The 12,874-nt window shown below is 35.4% G+C and overlaps 1 protein-coding gene across 1 annotated transcript in view; it reads right to left on the bottom strand.

The window, feature by feature from the left end:
* Positions 1–12,874, bottom strand: part of LOC135107491 (stomatin-like protein 1) — a 34,681-nt gene that overhangs the window by 7,599 nt on the left and 14,208 nt on the right. Inside the window, exons 6-9 of the mRNA XM_064017421.1 lie at positions 12,154–12,252; positions 11,341–11,576; positions 9,016–9,072; positions 302–451 (exon numbers count right to left, since the gene is read on the bottom strand). Of these exons, the coding sequence (XP_063873491.1) occupies positions 302–451; positions 9,016–9,072; positions 11,341–11,576; positions 12,154–12,252 (542 nt within the window). The remainder of the gene's footprint in view (positions 1–301; positions 452–9,015; positions 9,073–11,340; positions 11,577–12,153; positions 12,253–12,874) is intronic.

Below are 12,874 nucleotides of genomic sequence, written 5' to 3'. Positions count from 1 at the left end.
TTATTATGTAGAAAGATAAATCCATAATTGCATGGATGCCTTAATATGACTAATTTGGGAGGAAAATAAAATGTATACATATATATATAAAATAAATAAAATAATATAAAATCATGTGTTATTGTACTGTGAAAAGCCCTTTACTTTCAGGTTATCCTCTTAGCCTTAAAGACAAATGCACCCAGAACAATTCCTCACCAATAATTCTTAGGATCAGACACTTTTTTGGTTTTCATAAATTTTTTGGATTTGGAAAGGTAGATAGTCATAACAAGAGCAATCAAATCGAAGTTCAACTTACCATTGCCTACGAAAATTATGAAGATTCCTCCTTCTGTTCCCTCTACTTGTAGTCTGTAGATCCCATGAGCCAGATCTGCACCACCCACTCCACTGATCAGGCCCTGCAGGTGCTTTCCCAGCTTTGAATGTGGTGACCGACTGCTGGTGACTGTGAGGGACATGTAAAGCATTCAGGAATAATGCTTTTGAAATAGTAAAATTGTACACAAATGAAAGATGATCATCAAAAGGTTTCCATAATTAGTAGGCATGATTTATCTTCTTTGATAAAAATGTTCTTTATGGTGCTTCACTTCCAGTGCAGTTTCTCTCCTGAGGAATAAAAACAACACTAATATATGTACTGATATGGAAAATTGATTATCAAAAGACCTGGAATACAAAACCTTATAGCAGGAGGGATAGAAAGAGTATATAGGTGAAGAGGAATGTTTGTGAAATAAAGAATAGTGGTTGCATACAATAGGAATGAATGGACAGTAGTTGTGAATGCATAAATGGTGATGGTCACAAGGGCTTCTACAAGAGGTTTCTATGCATCTGGTCTCATCAGCAAATCAGTATGGGGAATGGATGAGTTTGCATGGTGCTCTCCTACTGGGCCATGGTGCAAAGATTTGTATGCTGTGCAATAATTCTTATGCAGTAAGGTCAGCCATCTTATAGTGGTCTGGAGGATAAAATAGCAAGGAATGCTTGCTCAGGTGACTGTGCTATTTTGCCTTAGTTACACTGTTTCATGGAGATGTCAGACTGGTATATAAATTTAATTACCTGCACACTAGACTAACCTCACCACTAGGTTGGTAACTGCGACAAGGGGCCCACCCCACATGCATATTCACATACACATGTGCACGCATTGCACATACACACCTGCAGCCCAGCTGATTGGATGCATTCACAACAGCTCCAAGGAGTTACCTAGAATTTGGCTGTACAGGAGGGCCAAGCTTGAGTCCTGTCTCCAGAACAGGGAATCATGTGATGTATGAGTGCAGAGGAAGTCAAGTATAAATTGGGAAGTGGCTGAATGGGTGAAATGGAAGAGTAGTGTACAGGTAAACATTGTCAGTGATACCAACAGGGATGATGGCAGTTGGCATGGTAAATATTTTTTAAGGTTTCAAGGAAGAACTCAGTGTAGCTCATACAAATAAATGAATGTGGATAACTGAAGAAGAAAATGTGAAAATACAAGAAGAAATACATAACTTAGCAGTGATAACAAAGAAGTGGAAGGAAGAGAGAGAGGTGGGAGGTGACAATGTAACGAAGATATCCAGTGATATAATAAAGTTGAAGAAGAGGGAGATGGAAAGAGAAAAAGAAAGCAAAGAACTGAGAGAAGAGGTGACAAAAATTATGAACTTAAACAAAAAGTACTGTGAAGAAATCAAGAAACTCAAGGAAGAGAACAAGGAGCTAAAGAAAGCTTTACAAGAGTGAATTAGTGACAGGGAATCAAAAGTTGGAAAGAAGAGAGAACAACGAAAGGTGAATATGGATGAGATAATAAGGCAACAGCAACAGGAACACAGTAGATATGGAAAAGCAAGTGATTAAAATAATAAAGAAAAGTATTTTGTGAGAGATACAGTACAGAGAAACATGTGTATGGTGGTATTTAGAGTCAAGAAGAACCTACTCATGAAAATAGCTAAAGAGAAAGAAGCAAAAAGGGCTAAGGAAATTATAGCAGAAGTGGTAGGAGGAGAGGAGAGGAGATAGTTGAACAAACTGAAGTGGTTTACAGGACTGGAAAGTATAATGAAAATGGAACAAGACCAATGAAAATAAGATTCATGTTACAAACAGCAGTGGAACATGTCTTACAAAGACATGGAAAATTAGCAAAATAGAAGGAATGAGGGGAATATGGGTAAAAAGATACATGAATGAAGAAGAGAGAAGTAAACTGAAAGAGTTCAGAGTAGAGGCCAAGTCAAAAAACAAGGAGAAAACACAGGAACAAATGAGGAGATTCATTTTGAAAGTTGTGGACATGAAAGTGAGGAAATGGTGGCACAAAGATGCCACAGAAGATCACCAAGTGGAACCTTAAAAATTATGCATACAAATATAGATGGTTTGGTGTCAAGCCTATTGGAACTTAAAGACTATCTAAAGAACAATAAACCAGATGTGATATGTTTAACAGAAACCAAACTAAAAGAGAAAATAAAGTTGAAATTTGCAAAGGAATGATATAGCACATGGAGGAGAGACAGAAAATGAAAGTGAGGAAGAGGAGTGATGATATTGGTAAAAGAGGATATTGTTGATGAGGAAGTGGAATATGGTGATGGAATGGCAGAAATTTGGAGCGTCGTGATTAAGATCAAAGGAAGTGAAAAAAGGAAAGTTATTGTGATGTACATACCACCAAAAACTAATGCATGGGAGACCAATTGATATAAAATTATGCAACTAGAAACAAGAAATAGCATAAAGGAAATGATACGGAAAAGTAACACAGTGCTCTTAGTAGGTGACTTCAACACTAAAGGAAGGAGATGGAACTGAAAGATGATGTTGGCTCATGGGGTGAAGAACTTATGCATACTATGATGGTAAATACAATGAGACAGTGGATGAACGAACCTACAAAATGCAGAGAAGAACCCTCACAGTTGGACTTAAGTGTTTACGAAAATCCCAAAAAGTAGACCAAGTATATATTGTCTGAGTCCACTGGGAAGAAGTGATCATATGACAATAGAAACGGTACTACAGGTGTAGAGCTTAATAAATTTTATGGAAAAATTAATGGGAAAGCTATTTGAAGGTAAAGTAGTGTAAGAAAAATATGAGATATTTTGAGCAAGTATAGAGGGGGTGAAACAGTCTGTACCAAGTTATAAAGTGAAAATTGGGAAGCATGAATGGTATAATGCCAGGTGTGTAGAAGCAAAAAAGAAAAAGGACAGGGCATGGAGGGAAATGATGAGAAAACTGAACAAAAATACTAGGAAAGAACACAGAAAGGCAAGGAATGAATATGGTATAATAAGAAGAGAAGAAATAAATTTTGAAAGTGACAGTAAGAAAATGCAAGGAAGAACCCAAACTCTACTACAGATATGTAAATAGAAATTGAAACAGGAATGACATAAACAAGTTAAGAAGAGACGGGAGAATTTATGGAACTACTGAGATGAGTGAACTAAAGAATGAGAGTTTTCAATCTGTGTTTACAAAGGAAACTGATTTTGTGGGACCGAAAGGGGTATCACAGAATGAGGGAATACAGGAGATACAATTAAAAAGATAAGAAATCAGGAAATTTCTGGAAGAGCTGGATCTTAGAAAAGTTATGGGACCAGATCAAGTAAATGGATGGATATTAAAAGAATGCAGAGAACAAGTGGAAGAACCCATATGAAATACAGTAAAATCCCTCTCATCCGGCATTCGAGTATCCGGCACATTTTTCCCCGAGCCTTAAAATCAATAAAAAATCAATGTGTACTCATAAAATCGATTAAAATTCCTGCGTGAGGCATACTTTGTCCCCTCACCACCAGAGCGCACTGCTTCGCACCACCCGCGGCCCACTGCACTGTGTTTACTCAGTGACTCAGTCCCGCGTGTGCACTGTTTATCGCCTGACGCCTTCATCATGCCTAAAGTTGTAGAAAAGAGGAAGTGTGTTGTGGTTACACTTAAGCAGCTGATCAGATCATCTGCTGATTAAGATCAGCTAATCTTTGTTATGGTAAGATGCGTGAGTGTAGGGTGGTGATTGTGGACATAATTTCACTTCTATTCAAGTATCCGGCATGTCGGCAGTCCCGCTGATGCCGGATAAGAGGGATTTTACTGTATAATCAACAGCTCATTGAAAGAAGGAAAAGTACAAAGGGAATGGAAAGAGCTAACAAAAAAGAAAAAAAAAAAATGGATTCAGGAAAGGAAGATCCTGTGTCACAAATCTACTGAGCTTTTATACGAGAGTAATAGATGGAGTACAAGAGAGGGATGGATGGGTTGATGTGGTATACCTGGATCTCAAAAAAGCATTTGATAAAGCTCCTCATAAAAGTCTTATGTGGAAGTTAGAGAATGGGGAGCAACATTAAGATGGATGGATGATTATTTGCAAGGGAGGGAAATGAGAACAGTAATCAGAGACACTAATTCAAGATGGTGCAAAGTGACAAGTGGGGTACCACAAGGATCTGTGTTAGCACCTATTATGTGTGAAATATATGTAAATGATATGACAGAGGATCTAAAGAGTTATATAAAACTTTTTGCTGATGATGCAAAAATAATGAAAATAATAAAGGATGAAAATGACTGCAAGGAGTTAAAAAAGGATATTGACAAGATACATGCATGGAGCCAAAGATGGAAACTAGAATTTAATGGCAGAAAATGCCATGTGTTGGAAATAGGAAAAAGTAGAAAGAGATATTTATGGAATTACAAAATGGGAGAAATAATAATGAAAAGTAATGAAGATAAAGATTTGGAAGTAATGATCCAGGATACACTATCACCTGAAAGGCTCAAATGGAATATTCCAGTATACATACAGCTCGTTAACAAACATTAGGGTGGTGTTTAACTATTTAAAGAAATAATCAAGAAAATTATAACAAGTATGATACAACCTAAATTGGAATACACAGCAGTAGTTTGGGCTCCATGTAGAGAAAAAAAAAAAAAAAAAAAAAAAAAAAAAAAAAAAAATATATATATATATATATATATATATATATATATATATATATATATATATATATATATATATATATATAAATAAATAGATAAAAAAAATATGGAAACTGGAAAGACTACAGAGGATAGTGACAAGGATGGTACCAAAATTGAAAGACTTAAATTATGAAGAAAGACTTGAAGAGACAGGATTACCAACACTACAAGAGAGAAGAGAAAGAGGAGGTCTGATAACAATGTACACATTAGTAAACAATATAGAAAGAATAGACATAAATGACTTAGTACCACAGGTGGAGGGAGAGAGACAGACAAGGGGGCATGGGAAGAAAATAAAGAAGACTAGATGTTCGAGTGACATAAAAAAATACAGCTCCCTGTACTGAACTATTGAAATCTGGAATGATTTGAAAGAAGAGGTGGTTGTGGCAAACAGTATACACATGTTCAAAGGGAAACTGGATAAATATGATTATGGAGACGGGACAAAATGAGCTTTGGCTTGTGCCTTGTACAATACATCTAGGTAAACTAGGTACACACACACACACACACACACACACACACACACACACACACACACACACAGGTTGATTTGAAAGAAGAGGTGGTTGTGGCAAAGAGTGTACATGTTTAAAGAGAAACTGGATAAATATGGTTATGGAGACAGGACAAAATGAGCTTTGGCTCGTGCCCTATACAATACAAGTAGGTAAATACATACACACACACAACTTTAAGGAAAAACTGGACAAATGTAGATGTGGAGACAGGACTACACAAGTGTAGCTCAGGCCCTGTAAATTACAACCAAATAAAACTAGGTAAACACACACACACACACACACACTTCCCTAATACTAAATTAAAATTCATTATAGGTTTAAGGCTTCTACGGGATATATATATATATATATATATATATATATATATATATATATATATATATATATATATATATATATATATATATATATATATATATATATATATTTGATTTATTTATTTTTCCTGCATTTAAATGCAATGTCAGTCAGGATTTCACCATTATTGGATATTATATAAATTTGAACAACTCAGTGGAACCAGTACAAACTTGGAGGCAGGACCAAGTTCATGTCACTAGGTAGAGAAACAGTTTTGGAGAATTACTTATTTTTCATTATGCATATATTTTAATATGACCCCCCCAAAAAAAAACATTCTACAGTTGCAGTTAAGTAGCCAATTTTATTCTCATTAAGATATACATCTGATGGAAGCAATACATCCTTTAATAAACAAAGTATAATAAGTTTCTACTGGGTAATTATAAAAAGATTTTTGTCAGGAGCACAGGAAGAATTAATTTAAATGAAACTTACACAAAATATTCTTAAATGTTAACAGGAAACTGAAACTAATCTGAATAAATAACATCATCTGGTTCTTGCAGTAAAACTGTACTCAAATGATACCTAACAAGAATTCCATTATACTGTGTATATCAAAAACTAATAAAAATATTTCCACACTGTCTATATACCTAAACCAGTATAAAACTGAGTAGATAACTGAAACTGCAGAATGTTTTGTTGGTCTTATGAAAATATACTGATGGTGAAGAATAAACAATTCCAAAGAACTGCTTCCTTGTCCAGTGACTCAAACTGGGTCTTACCTCCAAGTCTGTAATGGATCCACAGAGTTGCTTCTAACTGCTTGACATGAGTGATTGGCAACTCAGCCAAGTTTACATGTCTGATATAACATCAAGAAAAATGTACTTGGTTTGGAGAACAGTCTAGTGGAAAGGACAATACAGTATGTTTAATAGTCTCCAGTCCTGCCTTTACTCTTGCCTGATTAATTTTTGATAATTGGGGGAACTGCCATGAGTTTTGACAAGTGAAGCACAAGACAATGTTATTTTAGATGTGACGGGGGGACACTGAGGTTCAAATGGAGAATCACACAAGAGGAACACACTAATATAACGTATAGGAGAAATATCAACCAAAAATAGAAAAAAAAATGTTCCATTACATATACCGAGAGAAAAAGAATAGACTTACTAAGTGTAGCACATGAAAGGCTAAAATAAAGATAATATAAAATAGAAGAGGGCAAAGCAAGGAAGAGGAGCAGAAAAGGCTGAATATAAACTAGTAAGAAATGAATGTGAGGATACTAAGGGAAAAATGAAAATTTGAAGATTTGTTTGGAATAAAGAATGGTCGAATTGGCACAAAAAGAAAAAGTTCAATTAAAAAGGGAGAATGAAATATTACTATGAGGATCTGACACTGTGCAAAGTGATAACACTAGGCTTGTTTTTGAAGGTTATAAGTTCCATTCTGGTTCATAGCAATTCCTTGGTGAGAGGAATGGCATTCTTGTAATGCCAGCAGAACTATATGGTCTCAGCTATGTCACTTGTGACATTATTTTTAGAAGCCTTTATAAAGTTACTTACATGTGAATTGGAATTTACAATACTATAAAGAGAGAGGGATGAGACAGTGAAGTGAAAAAGCAAGGAGGATAAAGGAGAAATATAAAAACTTATAAAAAAACCTGGAAGAGAAAAAGCAATTGGACTAGACTGGGTATTGATGACATTATTTTACTAAGTGTTGACTTGTTAAGCCAGTATATGACAGTGCTCATTAATATCAAGAAGAGAAGTTAATAAAGTGGAAAAGAGCAGATAAATGCTTATCTATACAAATGGAATTAAAGGAGAATCATAATGTACATGACCAAGCTGTCTATCAGTACAGACTGTATAATCAGTGGAACAGTGGAAAGTAATCAAGAAACAATACACAAAATATAAAGAGAAAAGAAAAACAATTAAACAGGCAATATTGATTTAGGAAATCATGCATCAACTTACTAAGCTTCTATTTAAGAGTGACTTAGAAGACAAGAGAAGTGTGGATGACTGGCTTGTTTAGACCTTATTCTTCAAGAAATCACCTGACATGGAAAAGTGTTATGGAACCTGAAAACACTGGATGAATGAATAAAACCATTCAACAACTGGAGTGAAGAGAAATGAGAACACTAACAAGAGAAGCAATCAGTGGGATATGGGAGGGACTACCTTTAGCATTAAGTGGTTATAATATAAATTCCATGCCTAAATGAGATGATAGTAATGAGCTTGTTTGCAGACAAAGCAAAATTATTGTAAAAAATAATGTCATAAGAATTATGATCTGCAGCATTGTTTAATATGATTAATATTGAAATACAAGATAAGAAATGTAATTCTACTGCAATCAAATCTCAACAACAGGCTTCACAACAAAATTGAAAAGACACTTGCACTGGTAAACAATGCAACAGAGTGAATGAAGCAAAGGAGCAGTGATACAGGATGATTCACCTCCAGAAAAGCATGTATGCTGTTCTGAGGTTGCAGTGCTGCTCACTGTCCAGTCTTCTCTCTCCCTATTATTTGGTTTAGTTGAGGTAGTGATGGTTGATGCACGTGATAACAGGACAGTGTCAGAGTCTGCCCGTTTACAAGTTATCACAATTAGAATTATGAAAGACATGCTGTGCTATAGGCCAACATTTACAAACAGTAGCTCCACATGATGCACTTAATCTGATTTATGTATGATAACAGACTCCCTTTTCATTCGTATTCTTTCCTTAATTTTGACTTATACTTCAGTTATGTGATTCAAAATGAATGAGCTCAATTATTGTTACCAAGTGGTATTAAAGAAAGAAGCAGAAAAAGAAATAACAAAAGAATTAATAAAGTAAATAAAGCAAAAGATGACCAAACTGCTTCTGCTTTTTCTTTCTTTCATGAAAAGCACAAAGTTTGTGAAAGAAGGGCTCCCAGCCCTCTGTCTTCCATCTTCTTAGTTACCTTTAAAAGCCACATGGGAGAGGGTAGAGAAATGTACTGCAGCTGAATGTATCAGAGTTGTCCAAAGTAAAAACTATATTATTTTCAATGAGAATGTGTTATTCGAAGCATTTAATTTATAACAGATCATAACTGAGATATATGGGTGGGAGTACCTTCACAATTATGGTGGGATGATGACTGAAGGGTGTTGTCAGAGACAGCCAGCTGATCTGTGTGGTGGAAACATGAGGGTTAGAATGAGCCACTCTTTACTAACCTCTGACATGTGGGGCAGGAAGGGGGGTAAAAAAGATCAAGCAAATTAAATTGGGCAAATTATGGAGGAATATAAATCAAACACTAAACGTCTAAGGCTGCAAAATTATTTCTACATCTGGAAAAAAATATCTACATATTGCAAATCAAGAAAGCAAAACCTCAAAATCTCTAAAAGCAAAATCTGAATTGAATATAATCATAAATTATAATTCAAGCAATTGAGAGATTTTATTAATTTACAAAAGAAAATTATCTTCATAATTTTCATGCAGTAAAATAACACATTAAACAGTTTTGTACTATATGCACAAAAAAATATTCCTTTGATTTAACATACTCATATTTTTAGGTAGTTTTCAGGCTGCTTTGTTTAAGACTTAAAACAATAATTATTGCTTTCTTGTATTTCAATATCAGCCAATTAATATTTTCAGAGCTCCTTTGCTCCAGCTATTGGTGTTTTAGTCTAAGATTCAGTTATGATTAAAAAAATTTAACATAAGTACATGCACAGCTTTAGTCCTGGGAAGACATCAAGTTTGTTTGATTTTTATTGACATTCTTCTGTAGTTTTCCATGAAAGTTTCTTAAGATGCACTCATTTTGCAGGATACAATGTTTAAGAAGATTAACTGTGAGTCAAGATCTAACTCTCTAATCATATATGCCAGACAAGCCTCCTTCCCCCTCCCTAAAGAAAATATCAGATTCTGCATTTCCATGAGTGAGCCTTTGTTAATTAATGCAAAATGTCAAGTTCATAAAGATGTCATAATCATAATTATGATTAACGGTAATAAACTTGCACCAAATATCCAGGCAGTTTGAAGGACCTGGAGAGCAATGACCTAACAGCTAGATTGCACAAAATGTTATGGCTGAGGAGGAATGATGAATCCAAACAAAGTAAGGATGGAGAGATTAATCTGTAACAAGGAGGAATGAGGGGATTAATCCACATCAAGGGGAATGAAGAGATTAATCCCTAACAAAAGGGAATGGAGACATTAATTCATAACAAGGGGGATGGAGAGATTAATCCATAACATGAGGTAATTGGTGAGGTCTGGGAGACACTTTGCAGGCATGGGTACATTGGATAAGCTATAATAGTAATGATAACATGAGGAGTTAAACATAATTAAGTTATGTTCAAAGTGATGTCAAATGTGATCCAGACAGGTTCTTTCACTTTCACAAAACTAAAGCTAAAGGCAGAATTGGGATGCTGAATATGGATGAGAAGACAACAGAGTTAAGAACAGGAGCAAAGCATAGGAAGAAATTTTTTTGGTCCGTGTAAACACCAGATCGCACCCTGATAATGGAGCCAGGTCACAAAATCTCAAAACACATCACACAACCTAAGTGTTTATGTCATGTGGGACTATCATGACCCACAGCATCCCTGACAACCCCCAGACAAGACTAACTGCTTCCCATAACTGAATTGCTGGTCGCTGCACACCTACAAAAACACAGGTATCTCTAAGAAACTGGAGCATGGTGTCTGCAGTTTATTTTGATATATTCTGCTTCATCTCAAGTACCATGGCATATACCTGGATACAAATTACATGAATGCTATAAAACTTGTGAAAACTTTTATCATCATCTATCTGAAGCATATAGTAAGCATATAGCAAGTTGAGTACAAGACTCCCCTAACATGTAATGATTTATATTAGATAATGACATGAAAACAGTAAAGTGTTTAATCTTATACACACTGACAATACCCTGTTTAAGTCTGTGCAAAATTTGAGTTTTTATTGCTTAGTTAGGCCAATATATATATATATATATATATATATATATATATATATATATATATATATATATATATATATATATATATATATATATATATATACACACACACACACATTTTCTTGTATAAGTAATCTTTTCTCCTTGTAAAATTAACTTTTTCAAAGGCTTCTTTACACAAAAGAGATGAGATTATGCAAAACAAAGATGGAAACAGGATTTAAAACAAGAAATTTACTACACACATGTTTAGTACAAATTAAAAACTTATGTTTTGCCTTGCAATCTATAACAAACATATAGATACATGCAAATGAGTATGCCCATGAGCGTGCGCACGCACGCACGCACGCACGCACGCACACACGTGCACACACACACACACACACACACACACACACACACACACACACACACACACACACACACACACACACACACACACTCACCTATAGCTTCTGATTTCTTTTTTGAGCTGTTGGCTCCAAGAAGGTTAAAGTCCCCAAAGTTGCCCAAGCCAGGAATATTGAAGACTGAGGACGCTGCAGCAGCAGTAGCAGAGGAGCCTGGTGGGGCAAACACCTGGCCACCACCACCACCACCTCCACTACTCCCTCCAAAACAATTCATGATGGGCTTCAGGGGATTATTGGGCTCAGCTTCCTTCAGAATGTTGACAGTGCTCCTGTCAAGAAGAATGTTAGGATGAAGATACATTTGCACAACAATACATCATTAAAACTTGATATAAATAGTGTCACTTTTCTTTGAGAATACTTCCTTTCCCAGAATCAACAGTAAAGTCAGGGAGCTTCAGGCAACCTATCAAAACTCAAGAGTTATATGACCCAGTTATTGCTAATCTGGGCTATTAACACATTCAGTAGACAAGACATTGTAGGTCCTACTGTCTAATTAAATCTAAATCGTTGTTTCCTGAGTCCTGTTGCTAACTCCAGTGTAACAAATATTATACCACCTCTGGTTTTAACACAATCTTCCTCTATTAAAGGAATAAAGGACTGGTCATGACAAATTATGGAATAGTAAAATGTATATGACCTCCAGTACAGTAAAAGTCTGTAACAGCTATATTTATATGATTGGCCACTCTGAGACCAGTTATACAAGACCATCAATTTCTGCATTGGTGTGCATTTTTTAAAAATCTTTACAAGTCAGTGTCAAAGTGATTCTGATTTACATAAGGAACTACAAGATGTGTAAACTGAAATAAGCTGAAGACAATGAAGTAAACTCACAGTGTTACTTCTCCTATCTCAATGCCCCACTCCAATACTCTTAGGTTCAGCTCCTTCTGGATCTGGGCTGCAATAATGGGACGGTCTCTCTCTGTCTCTCTGTGGGTGACAATAAAGATAACATTTAACATTTAGTTACACCAATGCATCTTTCTCTCCCTTAAGAACATGTCAGCTTCCCATTTAACACCACTTCAATTCACAAAGATCACAAAGATGACCTGTGCCTTTCCTTCAAGTTTTCTTCAATTCTCTAGCTGTAACATCTAGTAAGAAGATACATAACATAGATGTACATGCCCTTTGATAATAGGTGAAGCAACATTTGATGGAGATTATGAGCTATGACAATCAGGAATCTGATAGTGATTCTGCCATGAGCAGAATATATTTCTTCTGTGAGTTTTTATTTTCAAAGGCCCGAATGCAAACCTCAAAACCAAAAATTAGTGGGACCCACCAAGGTACATTAGAAAAGAAGAACAAAGAAATCTGGAATCAGGCTGAAAGTAGAAAATGGAAGAACAGGACATGAATTTAAGCATCTTGGTTCAATGATGTGGAAACATGAATGAATGAAAGGGGAGACAAATGCAGTGGAACTGAAAAACATTGATAATCTCAAGGGCTTGTGATGAAAGAACTGACAAATTTTGAAGTAAAAAAAAACTCACATGATGGAATAATTGTACCAACACTTTCATGGGCAAGTAAGACTGAA

The sequence above is a fragment of the Scylla paramamosain genome, chromosome 2 (genome assembly GCF_035594125.1).
Source record: "Scylla paramamosain isolate STU-SP2022 chromosome 2, ASM3559412v1, whole genome shotgun sequence".
Lineage (NCBI taxonomy): Eukaryota > Metazoa > Arthropoda > Malacostraca > Decapoda > Portunidae > Scylla > Scylla paramamosain.
Note: the sequence above shows the minus strand (reverse complement) of the source record. Positions and strands in the feature narration are given on the sequence as shown.